General features: G+C 42.0%; 1 protein-coding gene across 1 annotated transcript in view; it reads left to right on the top strand.

Moving 5' to 3' along the window:
- Window positions 1-16,777, top strand: part of LOC124548252 (discoidin domain-containing receptor 2-like) — a 939,799-nt gene that overhangs the window by 713,832 nt on the left and 209,190 nt on the right. The window contains exon 6 of the mRNA XM_047125161.1: window positions 13,947-14,114. Coding sequence (XP_046981117.1) covers window positions 13,947-14,114 — 168 coding nt within the window. The remainder of the gene's footprint in view (window positions 1-13,946; window positions 14,115-16,777) is intronic.

Raw genomic sequence — 16,777 nt, 5'->3', positions numbered from 1 at the left:
GGTGCATCGTGCTGCCATCTACTGCCAGGTACTCCATATCAGCGACCTCAGTAGTAATTAGACATCGTTGAGAGCAGAATGGGGCGCTCCGTGGAACTCACGGACTTCGAACGTGGTCAGGTGTTTGGGTGTCACTTGTGTCTGTACGCGAGATTTTCACACTTCTAAACATCCCTAGCTCCACTGTTTCCAATGTGGTAATGAAGTGGAAACGTAAAGGGATAGGTACAGCACAAAAGCGTACAGGCCGACCTCGTCTGTTGACTGACAGAGACCGCCGACAGCTGAAGAGGGTTGTATTGTGTAATACGCAGACATCTATCCAGACCATCACACAGGAATTCCAAACTGCATCAGGATCCACTGCAAGTACTATGACAGTTCGTGGAAGGTGAGAAAACATGGATTTCATGGTCGAGCGGCTGCCCATAAGCACATATCACGTCGGTAAATGCCAAACGGCGCCTCGCTTGGTGTAAAGAGCGTGAACATTGGACAACAGAACAGTGCAAAATTGTGTGGAGTGAAGAATCACTGTTCACAATGTGGCGATCCGATGGCAGGGTGTGGGTGTGGCGAATGCCGGTGAACGTAATCTGCCAGCTTGTGTAGTGCCAACAGTAATATTCGGAGGCGGTGGTGTTAATGTGTGGTCGTGTTTTTCATGGAGGGCGCTTGCACCCCTTGTTGTGTTGCGTGGCACTATCACAGCACAGGCCTACATTGATGTTTTAAGCACCTTCTTGCTTCCCACTGTTGAAGACCAATTCGGGGATGGCGATTGCATCTTTCAGCACGATCGAGCACCTGTTCATAACGCACGGCCTGTGGCGGAGTGGTTATACGACAATAACATCCCTGTAATGGACTGGCCTGCACAGAGTCCTGACCTGAATCCTGTAGAACACCTTTTGGATGTTTTGGAACGCCGACTTTGTGCCAAGCTTCACCGAACGACATCCTCAGTGCAGCACTCCGTGAAAAATGGGCTGCCATTCCCCAAGAAACCTTCCAGCACCTGATTGAACGCAAGCCTACAAGAGTGGAAGCTGTCATCAAGGCTAAGGGTGGGCCAACACCGTATTGAATTCCAGCATTACCGATGGAGGGCGTCACGAACTTGTCATTTTCAGCCAGGTGTCCGGATACTTTTGATCACATGGTATATGTTTCCCCAGATATATAAAATAGGTGCTGCTTACATCCTACTTGGCCGGTCGGAGTGGCTGAGCGGTGCTAGGCGCTTCAGTCCGGAACTGCGCGACCGCTACGGTCGCAGGTTCGAATCCTGCCTCGGGTATGGATGTGTGTGATGTCCTTAGGTTAGTTAGGTTTAAGTAGTTCTAAGTTCTAGGGGACTGATGACCTCAGCAGTTAAGTGCTCAGAGCCATTTGAGCCACATCCTACTTGTAGCTTAGTGAGTTTGACAACTAACACCTACAAGGCGTTTTTTTGAATAAATGAGATAATACTGACATCCACACCTTTACTTTCTCAACAGAGGCATCTCCAAAATGAGCCCGTTACTGACTTATTGCGTAAGTCCAAGTCTCAATATTAAAATGACTGGCACCAGGATGCAAGTGGGATTGAGTTTCTTGTCCATGAGGACAGGACAAAAAAAAGTGTCCAGTGGAACCGCCTACATGCACACACTGACATAAAAGGTTGAATGCCTAGAAACAGAGGAAGAAGTGAAATGAAGATTCATATGCTCAGACGGTATGTGTGTGTGTTTCGATGATTACAAAATCAGGTGAATGGACGACAAAATTGACATTACGAGCGCACTACTCATGTCAGACCCTGCCGCATGTACTGACTCGACTGGGATAGCTGTCGTGCGCAATTTTAACCTGTCCTGGAGTAAGCTGGCCACAAATATTGTAACCGATCATACATACTCTGTATACTGGCACTCGAATAAAGTTGAAACCAAGTTGGCCCTACACACGTGTCAGGCAGGGACTGCTTAATATCTCTGATCAAAGGAGTACCAGTGTTATGGAGACAGCTCATAGAGACTCTTGTCGTGTCTGGTCGAGCGTTGTACTATAGAAGGATGCTCTCGCAGATCTGTGTCATAAGACGTAAAAAATCAGGGCATACAATGACTGTGCCTTACCGCTTTGTGGTCAGGGTTCACTGAATCACTCCAAAGGTGTTTAAAGTTACATCTGATGTTTTACACACCACGACGATAAGATAATGCCCATGCGTATTTGATTTCCAAAACACTGGCAGACTACTTGTAAATTATCTCCCATCGGTGCCGTCATATTTGCTGACAATGGTCAGTCGAGGTAGAAAACCTGGGGATTCATCGCTGAAAACGGTGTGACACCACTTGTCGGCAGTGTATGCTTCCCGCAGCCGTCTAAATTGTCGTGTGAACGGCTGCATATGCGCGGGACGTTCGGATTGAATTAGTAGCGCTTGTTAGAACTGTGTGCGGGATTCCAACGTTTGTGAACAATGAAATACTGTCCACAAACAAATTTGACGGAGAACGTAATGGACGTCACATTTTTAGTAGTTCTCAGTGCGCAAATTGCTCAAAATCCTAATTCAGAAGGATCTTTGACAACAGCAGCGTCTAAAATAACTAAGAAAGCAGTTTTAATCGTGTACTGCTGTAACGCATCAGAGAGGAAATAAAAATGGCATCACCAATCTGTCAATGAAGTGGTAGTAAGTACAAAAACACCGAATATACGAGGGGCGCTCAATAACTAATGCAACACTTTTTTTTCTAGAAGCAGGTTTGTTTTCTTCTGGATTCCAGTACACCATATACACTGATTTCAATCTCCGTTGAGCGCGACGGCATTGCGCCACTTTTCTGGGATGGCCTGTACGCCCGCATCGTATGTCTATGCTGGTCGACGTCGAAGACAACGCCTTTCTGCATAAATAACTTCCCAATCACCCACGTACTGGTTCCACGGAGTGCAACCTTCATTGGGCCAAACAGATGGAAGTCGAAAGGTGCGAGATCCGGGCTGTAGACTGGATATGGAGTAACAGTCGAATGAACTTTTGTGAGCTTCCTTCGGATGAGCACCCTTGTGTGAGGCCTTGCATTGTAATGGAGAAGGAGAAGTTCTTTTGCATTTTTTGTGGCGACGAACATGCTGAAGTCGTTTCTTCCGTTTCCTGAGGGTAGCACGATACACCTCTGAATTGACTGTTGCACCATGATGGAGGACATCAAACAGGATAACGCCTTCAGACTCTGAAGACCGTCACCATGAATGTACCGGCTGAGTGTGCGGCTTTGAACGTTTTCTTCAGGGAGAAATGGTGTGGCGCCACTTCATGGTCAGCCGCTTTGTTTCCTGTTGGACGTGATGGACCCCTGTTTCATCGTCTGTAGCGATGTTCGACCAAAAATTATCACGATCAACCTCGTAACCCAAATCTACTACGCACAGACTTTGTTGCTCTTCGTGATCTTCTCTTAGATGGCACACACCTCTGACTAGCCCAGCTGGTAGACGAGTGTGTCAGCACTATCAACAGAGACGTCCAGTTAAGTAGCGAGTTGTTTCATTGCGATCCCTCGATCACCTCGAATGAGAGTGTCCGCACGTTCCAACATCACAGGAGTGACAGCTGTGCGCGGCCGCCCGGCACACGGGAGATTGAGCAGATTTGCGCGACCTTGTTGCGCCTCGCCTAATGACTAACCGTGCTTTTCTTCAGTGCCGGGTCTAGTAGACAATCAGCAAGTGCCGACGAATATCTGCAATGCCCTATTATTCCGCCAAAAGAAATCCAATCACAGTTCTCTGCTTGTAACGCCGCTCCGCTACAGACGTCGTTTTGAAGACTACGTATAGCGCCGTTACCTGTCGGAACTTCATGAAAGTTTAGGCAATGAAGAGGTAATATTCCACGATATCCCACAGCAAGTATTGTTTCAACCGAAATTGGTCTAAAGAAAAATGTGTTACATTACTTACTGCAGGCTCCTCGTAGTTAAACATTAGTTTACTTGCCAAAAGTAGCCTAGTAACTTTGGTCGTTGTGTTATTGCAGAATCGTCATGAAAAGTAATTTTGTGACTCCAGTGCTGAAATTAAGACGTAGCAATCTTTTCTTGAAGGGAATATCTTGTCTGTTGTGTTCATATTATTTCTAAAGGTAGTGCTATTTACTTGCGTCCTACGAAAAGGAGAGAATAGGTTGCGTGTATCTCAATCTTACCAATTTCAACTTAAATTCACCTCACCGAATTCAGTGAAGATATATGTCACTATTACTACATAGATATCTCAGCGAAGGAAGTTTCTAGAGAATTTCATATATGCTATTGCTTTACCTCTTAGGCCAGTTTCCAGTATTTATTTAACTGCATCTATTCCACGAATTAAAATTTCTTTGGTTAGTTGATTGATTGTTTTGGGGGAGGGGACCAAACGGCGAGGTCATCGATCCTATCGGATTAGGGAAGAATGGGGAAGGAAATCGGCCGTACTCTTTCAAAGTGCCCTGAAGCGATTTAGGGAAACCACGGAAAAACTAAATCAGGATGGCAGGACGCGCGATTGAACGGTCGTCCTCCCGAATGCGAGTCCAGTATGCTAACCACTGCGCCACTTCGCACGGTTTAAAATTTCTTTATCTACATCTATGAACTCCAAACCACCATGCGGTTTGTTTCTCAGCTACATATAAATATAGAAATTTTTAATAGCAGTTACCACATTGTCGATATTTGGCTTGTGTAATACATGCTTCTACAGTGAGGTACCAAAAGTCAGCCGGCCGCTGGTGGCCGAGCGGTTCTGGCGCTACAGTCTGGAACCGCGCGACCGCTACGGTCGCAGGTTCGAATCCTGCCTCGGGCATGGATGTGTGTGTTGTCCTTAGGTTGGTTAGGTTTAAGTAGTTCTAAGTTCTAGGGGACTTATGACCTCAGCAGTTGAGTCCCATAGTGCTCAGAGCCATTTGAACCATTTTTTTGACAAAAGTCATGTAGTAGCGATATGCGCATATACAGACGGCAGTAGAATTGCGTACACTAGGTATAAAACGGAAGCGCGTTGGCGATGCTGTCATTTGCACCGAGGTGAATCACATGAAAATCTTTCCGACGTGATTATGGCCGCACGGCAGGAATTAACAGACTCCGAACGCGCAATGATAGTTGGAGCTAGATGTTAGGGAATTTCGAGATCCACAGTATCAGGATGTGCGGAAAATACCAAATTTCATGCGTTATCTCTCACCACGTAGAACGCAGTGACCGACGGCCTTCACTTAACGATCGAGAGTAGCGTCGTTTGCATAGAGTTGTCAGTGCTAACAGAGACGCAACACTGGGTGAAATAGCCGCAGAAGACACTGTGGGACGTACGATGAACGTATCCGTTAGGACGGAGCTTTGAAATTTGTTCTTAGCGCTCTATGGCAGCGGACGACCGAAGCGAGTGTCTTTTGTTAACTGGGCGACATCGCGTTATGCGTCTCTCCTGGGCTCGTGATCATGTCGGTTGGAACCTAGACAACTGGAAACAGTGGGCTGTTTCAGATAAGTGCCGATTGCAGTTGGTAAGAACTGATGGTAGAGTTGTAGTGCGACGCAGGCCCCAGTAAGCCATGGACCCAAGTTGTCAGCAAGGCACTGTGCGAGCGGATGGAGGCTCCATAATGGTGTGGACAGTATTTACTGGGTCTGCGGGTCCCACTGAACGGATCAGGATCTGTTGATCCAACTGAACCCATGATTGAGTGGAAATGGCTATGTTCGGCTACTTGGAGACAATTTACAGCCAAACAACGATGGAATTTTTATGGTTGACACAACTGTTTGCGTTTGGTTTGAAGAAAATTCTGGGCAATTCGAGTGAATGATTTGGCCACCAAGATCGCCCGAACATTTATGGGACATTATCGAGAGGTCAGTTCGCACACAAAATCCTGCGCTAACACTTTCCCAATTATGGACGGCTGTAGAGGCAGGATAACTCAGTATTTCTGCAGCGACTTCCAACGACCTGTAGAGTCCTTGTGACGTCTAGTTGCTGAACTACACTGGGCGAAAGGAGGTCCGACACGATATAACGAGGTACCCCACGACTTTCGTAACCTCAGTGTTTGTTAGTTATCTAAAGCTTGTGCAATGAATTGTCTTGATGTTCGCCAGACGTGCTTTGGAGAGTGTGTGTGTGTGTGTGTGTGTGTGTGTGTGTGTGTGTGTGTGTGTGTGTGTGTGTCAGACAGGCGCACGTATCTCTATGTTCCGTAGATCGACAAAATATAAACATATCGTGGGATTGCACAGTGCATCTTTTGTATGTGTGCTGTTTCATTGCTCACAGTTCCAAAGTCGATTGATTCGATGGTTATGTGGATGATTTAACACCGTAATCAGTAACATATAGTTCATATAAGCAACAAAAACAGATGGTTGGAGTAAAACAAACATACATATTGATACGGAAAAGTTGCCTCAAATATAACTAAAAAGATCTATATCATAATTGCAACTGAGCGAGGTGGCGCAGTGGTTAGCACACTGGACTCGCATTCGGGAGGACGACGGTTCAATCCCGTCTCCGGCCATCCTGATTTAGGTTTTCCGTGATTTCCCTAAATCGTTTCAGGCAAATGCCGGGATGGTTCCTTTGAAAGGGCACGGCCGATTTCCTTCCCAATCCTTCCCTAACCCGAGCTTGCGCTCCGTCTCTAATGACCTCGTTGTCGACGGGACGTTAAACACTAACTACCACCACCACCAAAATTGCAACCGCGGTACTTTCGCATATGAATCGTAATTCAGTTAATACAGTTTCCTGGAATGTCGTTTCTATTTATTGTTAACTTTGTTCATGCTACCCATAGTCTCTACGTCCTTCCACGTATTTGTATTCCACCAGAGAGTACCTCGTTACCGCCACTGCGAGTTTACAACAGGTGCCTGCACACGGGTCAACAGCAGATTTTTTTTAGTGTCTGAACTGGGCATTCCGGAGAGTTTAACTTGAGCACATATGAAAAATGCATGACTGCACACACGCTGCGCCAGGCACTAGGCACCCTTGAGTTTACCACGCCTGTTGTGACAGGTCTACACCGTCCTGTGAAGCTGAGGTGATACAGTTCGTCATATTTATATCATCGACTGAGGTACAGTTGAAACGTGTAGTGTTTATTTCAGAAACGTTTTACTCTTTTAGTTTTATTTTAAAAAAACTTGTATTATGATAAGCCGTAAATGACTTTCAGCAGACGCTTTAGCACAATTACTGCAAACGTTTGTGAATTTTTTGAGATGTTCGTTAGTTCATTTAACTTGTTAACTTTCGAGAAAGTTTCAGTGATACATTCTGCACGCATTAAGAAGTGAAAGAAAATGTTTTACATAACCTATTGTTCATAAGAATGTGCAATATGAGTTCTAACATACAGACAAACGGCTATTAACAACAAACGACCTATTCTAACCATTCATATTTATTGACGAAGTATGCTACGAAAAAGGGGCTAAATGCAAATTACCCAAAAATCCATTTTTCCTGAATTAATATAGAAGCTCTACGTGCTAATCACTAGCCAAGTAGACATCTTCTAGATAACAGCTCAATTCATCATGCAATTTGTATAACATTTATTCATCGACAGAAATGACCGCTCCTGTTATTCTGTCTGTAAACTCATTTATGCCTCAAGTTAAATGGGGAAACGTAAATACAATTCTTCATGTATCACTCAAGGAAACGTTGCATAGAATCAGGTTTAGAGATACTGGAGGCCAAGATGACACGACAGTGGGTCCCGCGCGTCCTATCCAGCGTTGGGTTAGTGTGTCACTAACAAGTTGTCGTACGCTACTGTACTAGTGAGCACAGTCTCATCCCCCTGCTCCATTGGCGGATGTAATTACAATAGCCCTTTAAATATATGTTGCGTTCATTTCCAAATTATAGATATAGAGCACAAATCAGACATTAAATGGCGTAAGAACGTACGTCAATATGCAAATATCTCATATAATAAAACAATTGCAGAATGGAATTTCCTAATACTAGAACTGTGTTCCTTACAGTTGGAGTAATAAGTCGGGTGTAGATAGTTGAGTCGGTTAGGAAATTGCATTGGAAAGGCGAAGGCCCGGGTTCAGGTCTTGGTCTTTTATTTATTTATTTATTTATTTATTCACTGCTGTTTTTATTAAATGCGTAGCCTTGTTATCTAAAACGGGCTGTAATCTACACAATATTTGTGAAAAACTTCGGTTATACAAGTTGCGTAGTTTTTATAACCAATTAGCGACTTAAAAAGAAATAACTGTACTTATTATACTAAGAATTAATGAAATATAATCAGAAAACAAAAACCAATAATCAAACTTACTTATTCAAAACGAACTACTTTATGAACAGAAAACAAAAGAAGTGCAATCAAACCTACAGATGCCTGTCACCAGCACGCTGGTTAGATGAGTAAGTGTCTTGAATATAACTTCACGTCTTCTCATATGCTAGCAGGAATTGGTTTACGACAGCCATAGATTCATTCTGAAAAATGTAGAATACGCCAGTGAAATGCAGACGAGACAGCGGCGTTCTTCAATTGAAGCATAAGTTCTCTCTGCGTAAATTGGCAATAAACAATATCTACAGTGCTATCGTACATTCGGTAATAGATGGGATTTCATCATTTAATGTCTGTTTGATGTAATAAATTAGCAGCCATACCGTCGACTGCTACTGGATCAAAGAATGACATATTCCTAACAAGGGTCGGAAGTCGGAACTATCAATTTCAGTTTGCGGTCTTTTGCTGAAGCACTTCTGGAACAATCTGCAGTTCATTCTTATATGGCCGCGGAGTAATTCAGTAAAAAGATTTTGTCTTGTGAGGAAAGTGGTAGTGTTTTATCATCTTTTTATCATTTAGGCAAAATGTTCTCTCTGCATTTTTGTAACTGGCGTTTATTAGTGAAGTGAAATGTAGTTCATTTCTTTGTTGTAAGCCGCAATAGTAGCGAAAGAAAGTGTGTCTTTTTCAAATTTAAGACTGATCGGCTAAGGATGTTGATTACTTATCTCGCTTCACTAATTAAAAAACTTTGTCTCGGCTGCGGCTGAATAGGTTTGGCGAAATGTCAACAGTTTGCACAACCTATTTTACAATTCAGACTTTTCCACACTCCTGATGTGTGGTAAAGATGTGCTTCACAGCAGTTATTCCTTATAAATTTATTTGTCTTTCTTCTTCTGACAAATCCTTCGTTAGCTTTTCTTCTTGCGTCCTTGGTCTGTCAGGATGTATGTATCAGTGTAAACACATGTAAGTGCTAATAATGATTTATTTCGATTAAGTAAAGACTATTGTTTTATTGTTTCTTAACGTCTCTTTAATTTGTTATTGACAAGCTTCTAAGTAAAAATATGGGTGAGTCTTGTTGCATGACCACGAATTATCAGCTTGGACGATGTTTGTTTAGCCGCTACTGCGGCCATGTGACCGAGATAAATATGAATTGTAGTAGTTGCCTAGAGCCTCGATATCGTTGATTAAAAAGATCTCATTGTCCAGGATCAATCAGTTCAGCGCATTTGAGATATTCCAAATCAAAGTGAGGAGATCCGAAACGTATCACCCAGTTACCGACAAGGTCGGGTGACAAGGCGTCCCGTTAACAGGACTGTCCTTTTTTCGTTCTTTGTCCCGCAAGATATTCAGGGGACGCCAAATGTCCCGTTTTTTCGTAATCAGCAGTAACCGTACCCTTTTTGTGCGTTTTTATTTATTTTTACGTCAATTTTGCGTTATAGACATGGTTTTTTTTTTTACATTTTCATGAGTCTTACTCTGTTTTGAACGCAAAGTTGGAATAAAGAAACATTATTTTGGTCACATGAGGAGGAGAGTTGTGAACAGAAAACTTTCCGTCATCACCCTCAGTGACAGTGACTTACGCGTGAGCTTCGAGATTCGCATCAATCACTTTCCACGCGGAAATGACGAGCGGATGTTACAAGTTTTCGTTGAAGAACGTTACACTCAATGCTTTGTAGTTGTAAATTAGCTATTCACCCTTAGATGACATTTGCAGTGGATGCAACGGACGCGATGTCTTCGGACTGTTACAGACAACAATGAGAAGTAGCCGGCAGTTTCAAGAACGGGTTCGGCAAGCTCGCCTTAGGGCGCACCCTCGTCTGTTGTTTGCTGTGCGTGAATCTAACTCGTGTCCGTTAGTATGAAGAAAATAATGTTGTCTTTCTCGAAAACCATGAAATAGAAGTTCCCTTTCTCGAAGGAAACCACGAGTACTGAGGTAGAATGTACATTATGTCGTTTAGTTTTTCTATTGAACATGGAGGACATGCCGATATAACGCAGCACATAAACAAAAGGAAGCACCTATTAGGCAGTTTCTTCGAGAACTTCTAACAGCATAACTTCCTTTATTAATACGAATAAACTACAAACAGAGGAAGGTAAACGTATCGCTGCGGAAGAAGGGCTGTTTGCACTCCACACCGCAAAACACAATCGTTGTCTCTCTACAATGGACTACACGACTCTTCTCATCTGATACTTATTTGAGAAGAGATTCACATATTCTGGAACAAAATACGAGTCGATTTAAGTGAACACTTTGTCGCTGTACACAGCGCATGAAGTTCAGGTTTGTTTTCTAACGTGTGTTTCAACCTTTTAGTAAATCGAAGAAATACGGCCTAAGGGTCTCCAGTAGTGTGTAAGTTCAGGCTAATGCCTTATTATATGCACTGTGACGCAGGAACCTATTGTATAGTTACTTATGGACTCTTAAGTTTTCACCAACTTCCAGATAAATCTTAAATCACATTCACCAGTTGTAAAGCTTGTTTACATGGTCCCCAGACGTTAATTCAATACACGCATTTCTTTTGAAATACCATTAAAGTTCCTTGTCAGTAAACTTTAAAATTTGGCTCTGACTATAATGTTAGTTTTAGTATTAATGTTCTTAATATGTAATTGTTTCTGTAATTACTATGACGGCTTATCTCACTTGAATTTTCAGTTATTCAAATTGCACCTGATTATAAGGAAATATATTTTTTTAAGTAAAGAAACGACACTTAGAGGCGACCATTATTACAAGTTCCGCCTAGTGCTTACTTGACCATTGCAACGTAAATTTCACTTTAATTACTAATGGATTCATTGTATTTTCAGGGAATTTCACGTAAATGTTAAAGCATCTTTATCGACTCTAGTCTTGTTCGTGTGGCCACCCTCCATTAATTCATTTAATTTGAACATGTCCTTACATACCTGAATACCACTGAAGTTCAGTGTTTGTAAAATTTGTAGTCCCCTTAATGTACTGCACCTGCTTGTAATTTAGATTTTTGTTTTGTTTTTGGCTTACCAATGAAACACAGCTTTATTTGGAAATTATGCCAATTTTGCAGTTGCTAAGTTCGTCATTTGATTTCCATTTCTGCCTATGAGCAAAGCCACAAGGCGATATACTACTTAGCAGCAATTTGATTTGTGATTCTTTGTCATTGCAGCAATTCAAAACTTAAAGGTTTGCTGCGCAAGCCTCTTGTTATTTGCCCTTAAGCTAGGGTGATCAGATTTTCCACCTGAAAAAACAGGAGATTTGCGAAAAATTTGGATTAAAAAATGGGGCACAAAGGGGCACTAGACAAAAAGAAAATATTCTGCATATTGGACTTTATTGCATTACTAAAATAGCTATACACATAAAAAAGCATATACTTTAACAAGACACTTGAAAACATGGTTGTAATGGCACTACATCATATGATAATTCATTGTTTTTCCAAGAACTGAATAATTCAAAATATTGAGAAATTGATAGAATGATTTCTAACAAATGAACACTAGTGCAGGCATAAAAAAATCCGTGAACCTTTTAGCTACTGTATCAAGAACCTTGCTACTAACTGTGAACGAATCATAAGACCTAATAACTTTCAAAAGCTTTAAACAGGTTAACAGCAGGTTGTAGAACTCCTTGCAGGTAAGGTCTCGATAATGATTCTTAACTAGTATGGCTGCTTCAATAGTTTCAGTGGCAAAACGGTTTTTTTCTTATCAATCCAAAGGGAATTCACAATTGAAAATACTCTTACCACAACAGCATTTGTGCCTGCCACAGCAAGAACAAAGCTCTGTATTTTTTCATGAAGTACCTGTACTTTTAAGAGTACAGAATAAATCGTATTAAGTCTCATCTGTTTCCAGATTAGCTTTTTACTATTCCTCAAGTTTCTTGGATACAATGTTATTTATGCATTCTATCTCATCAAACAATACATCTTCATCTGTTTGAAATGTTGCACATGTATCTACTGCCTCAAGAATTTTCAGACAGTTTAAAAGTTCATTCCAAGAAACAGACTTTTTCAGTGTTATCCAGTGAAATGATTTCAGAGATTGAAATGGGGAAGTCCACATTTCTAAATAAGTCACAAAAGAAACTTACCACAAATTTCCAAAAACATAGCGTTAGCTCTTGTAACTCTTGGCAACAATGACAACCGTCTAGTTGCTTGTATCATCCTCAACGGAATCACAGAATGATTTCAGTTCCTCCACACAAGCAGTGTAAATGTGAACATATTGAATAATTTTATTATCTATTGTTTCTGTGTCAGTGGGAAGAATGTCTGCACTCGTTTGAACTCCACTATGTACCACATGGGCTGCGCGGCCGATGCCTTGAATGTTCATCTTCAGAACACTGATCAGTTTGGAATAAACATTGTTTGTTTCTGCCCTCTTGCGCCCACCAAAGTTGGTAATACAGTTATCTGCACAAAACGCGTCAATCTTCTCAACTATATTTTGCTTTTTTAAAATATTCAGAATAATTCTGCCGTTTCTTCACCGGCGTTCTGAAGACGGATTACCTTGCACCCGAGACCTAGCCGGAATGAAATACCTAGCTTGCTTTGCTTCAATGTGAACGAAATGTCTTGAGGAAAATGTAATTATATCGTGTCTTTTATTGACTGTTAGGAAACACAAAACAATTGCAACAATGCAAATAACACTAAAGATTTATATTTGGGGAATATCGTGATGTCTTCAGTTAAAGAAGAACGGAATACGTAAGGTTTTTGACATTTTGTTTTGATCTTTAAGGATTGGTTTTGAGATTACCCTCCAAAAGAAACTTTAAATCCGGCGCGGGATTAGCCGAGCGGTCTGAGGCGCTGCAGTCATGGACTGTGCAGCTGGTCCCGGCGTAGGTTCGAGTCTTCCCTCGGGCATGGGTATGTGTGTTTGTCCTTAGGATAAATTAGGTTAAGTAGTGTGTAAGCTTAGGGACTGATGACCTTAGCAGTTAAGTCCCATAAGATTTCACACACACAAACTTTAAATCGATTTCACATCATTGTTCCACTTTCAATAGTAAGTTGTGTCATTATTTTGAAAACATTCATCATCGCACCTGGTACTCATAACAGTCACGGCGTTATAGCACATGACATAGTATTAAGTCCGTAAATACCACTCAACTCACAGGCGTTTTGCTTGGGCTGTGCAAACAGCGAGCGTTGTGAACCAGCGATGCCACATGTTTCGTTTACCATCACTAAATCAGAAACTGGTAAGTGGCGCTGGGTCTACTGCTTCGAAACTACAATTTGGATTGCGGCTTGTGAATTTGTGACGCAAAACTGAAAATCAAACATAGACGAAGCTGCGCTTAGTCTTTTCCAATACTTCGCGGTAACGTTAGCGACGACAACGGTGACATTCCACCAAACAGATTATGATGTTTCCTAACAGAATGCGTTCACTTCAGATAGATTACAGGAACGGCGCTTGGTCTAGTGATGCAGTGTATTTGAATCTATAGCGCAGGAAGTAAATCAATTCATGTCGCCCTTTCTCTGACATGATCCGCTGTCAGCGTTATTCCACAGTATGACGGACGCCGGCGCTCTCTTTGCAGAGGGCCTGCTCAGCTACAGCGTGGCGCAGGGCGCGCGCGGCTTCACGGACCGCCTGTACGACGGCAGGGAGGCGGCGGGACACCTGTCGGCCGGCCTGGGGACGCTCTCCGACGGCAGGAAGGCGCACGAGCTGCTGTCCAGCCTGAACCCCACGCAAGGCGACGCTGGTAAGACCGTCTCCACAACCTGCCGCCTCCACCCGCCCGTTGCAAAATCTGACGGTGCAAATAAATACTTTGCTTGACAATTTTTGAGGAAAATTTTCCACTTCCTCTTATAAGTTAGTGTCTTACTTTTCTCATATAAGGAAGTACTGATCGCTTGATAGGGTGATGGTGTTGAGACTGAAACGTTCCGTGCGTCCCTTATTTGAAGCGACGGTACTGTCGCGTGAATTCCACTCGCCGCTGCTGCGCCAAAATTCACACACTTTTAGCGGTGTGCAACTCGTGAAACAAATTACGGCAATTTCCAGAGCAAATCTGAAACGCTTATTAGTGGACCCAGATTAGTTTTCTGCACTTTTACACGTATGAAATGAGCCTAAGTCAGGGTAGCCAGCCTCGCTTTCACCCCACTAATAAAAGGTCTGTAGCAATCTACTGTTAGAAGGATTCCAAGATCCGACCACTGTACTGGAAAATTTACGCCGCTAACATTTCAGATACAGCTTCCAGGTAATCCCTAGCATCTTCACCGGTTATCCTCACCATGACAAAAATAGATAACAGATCAAAAGTCGTACAAAAACACTACACTTCTAATTTCCACGTAAGCAGCTGAGGCACTGAGAACCATAAGAACACAAAGCATAGACGCTATGTTTTGAGAAAAACATATGTTTATGGAGGTCAAACGTTTAGGCAATCCACAGGCCTCAGAGTCTTACCTATTTTCTAATCAACTCTCAACACCCTACATTTCCTATGAAAAATAATAAATCCACTTGATGATAGGAAATATTATTAATATTTAGGATGATGTTTTTTCTAATGTTAATTCACAAAATTTCCGTATGCAGGCTAGCGACAATAGTGTCTTTTGACAGTACTTAAGTTTGTAATTAATGTGAAGCTAGAATCAGAAATAAAAAAGAGATACTAAATGCACAATATGCAAAATTGTGACCTATTCCAACACATTAAGATCCTTATAATTTTCATTGAACATATTCTGTGGCATGGGGCTCATATAAAATTGCCAGTATACTTCAAATTACGAAACACTACTACTACGTACGTGATGTAGACACTAAATTATGTTGGCATTCCTAGCAAACAACTAAGCAATGCAGAGCAACGATATTATGTATTTTGTGATTTAGGCCCATGTGGAAAAGAATATCGGAAAAATCGGTGAGACAGGTTTTCGTGAATGTTCTGATAAACGGTGTGGGGCTACAGATATAGATAAAACGGGTTCACTATAAGAGTATCAGATACCAGGAGCATGCATACATGCTATAATCTCAAAATCAATGACTGTGTGCTTTAGGCCCTTATGGCTCTCAGCACCTCAATTGTAATTTATTGCTTCAATTAGACCTAGTCAAGTTCATCTGTTGCAGCTAACCACAGCACTAATTGGTACGAAACCCATTCCGACAAATCACAAGTAGTCTGGCTGTCAACAGTCGCCTATATAGTCTCAGAACTCTCATCATGCACATGGGAGCGTACTTGTGGATTTTTATAGGCTTACTGAAAGAAAGAAACACTTTATGGATCGCTAACTACCGATTCCACACTGATAAACACTCCTACATCACCACCTCCGCCCCATAGGGCCCACACAGCATGAAGCCCCGAGGGCTGTCAGCTCACTTTTCGATTTCACCTATTACAATCCGCTCGACGAAATTTGTGTTGACACCTAATCCTTTCAATTTATGAACATCAGGAACAGAAATACAGTAATTTCATTCAGCAGTTCCTGTTCCCTCTAATAGGAATCCCCGAAAAGGTGCTGCTTCCTGCCGTGCCGTTCCAAAAGTTTGTTCCTGATAGATGCGAGGAAACACCTACCTTCGTGGTAAAGTCAGTAGTCCCTGAGACAGCATTGTAGAGCACGCTAGCAACCTAGGCATTGGAAAAGATCGCCACATTGGGACCTTATCAATCGTATAAGAGTATATTAACGTAGAATTTCAAAAACTGCTATACCTCGAACAAAAGTAACGTCCTTCATAGGATCCTGATTGGTACTACTCAAGCCAGCTCTCGGAACTAATACTCCGCACATATTAATCATTTCAGTTTTCCAGTTTGCTTGCTGCCACACATGTAAAACGGGAATGTCCACCATAGACTTAAATATTTCAAAACTTGATTTGGAATATGGGTCAAGAGAACTACGAAAGGTCAGTAATGAAACTCTACAACACAACAGTTGTAAGGAGGAATGAGTTTAAAGTGAAGGTCAAAAACAGAATCCATCTTATGCAAATGACATTTTAAATGTAAGTATTGGGTATCTATAGGAGAAATAGAATGAGAAACTTGGACGTAGAGGGGGAAGCGGAACATTACAGCAAAGGATGTAAATTGCAGAAACCAAAGGTCGAATTAAGCACAGAGGATGCCCTATGAAAGATTATCAAAATTATGACTCCGTTATAACTCAGTAAGAAGAAAAAATGATTGCGGATCGATTAGAAAATGGATCTAATAGGCGCAAAATTGAATCAGTAACGATTCATACGTGCTCTTGCTTTAAGAATACGAAAATTGTATCGTCTTTTGCACTTAAGGTAACATAAGTCATTTAGAGATACTATTCTCATCTCTCTTCTCGACCTTAACGCTCTTGTCTGAACAAAATGACAGAAACA

The sequence above is a fragment of the Schistocerca americana genome, chromosome 1 (assembly GCF_021461395.2).
Source record: "Schistocerca americana isolate TAMUIC-IGC-003095 chromosome 1, iqSchAmer2.1, whole genome shotgun sequence".
NCBI lineage: Eukaryota > Metazoa > Arthropoda > Insecta > Orthoptera > Acrididae > Schistocerca > Schistocerca americana.
The sequence above is the reverse complement of the archived record's forward strand: the minus strand, read 5'-3'. Positions and strand labels throughout refer to the sequence as shown.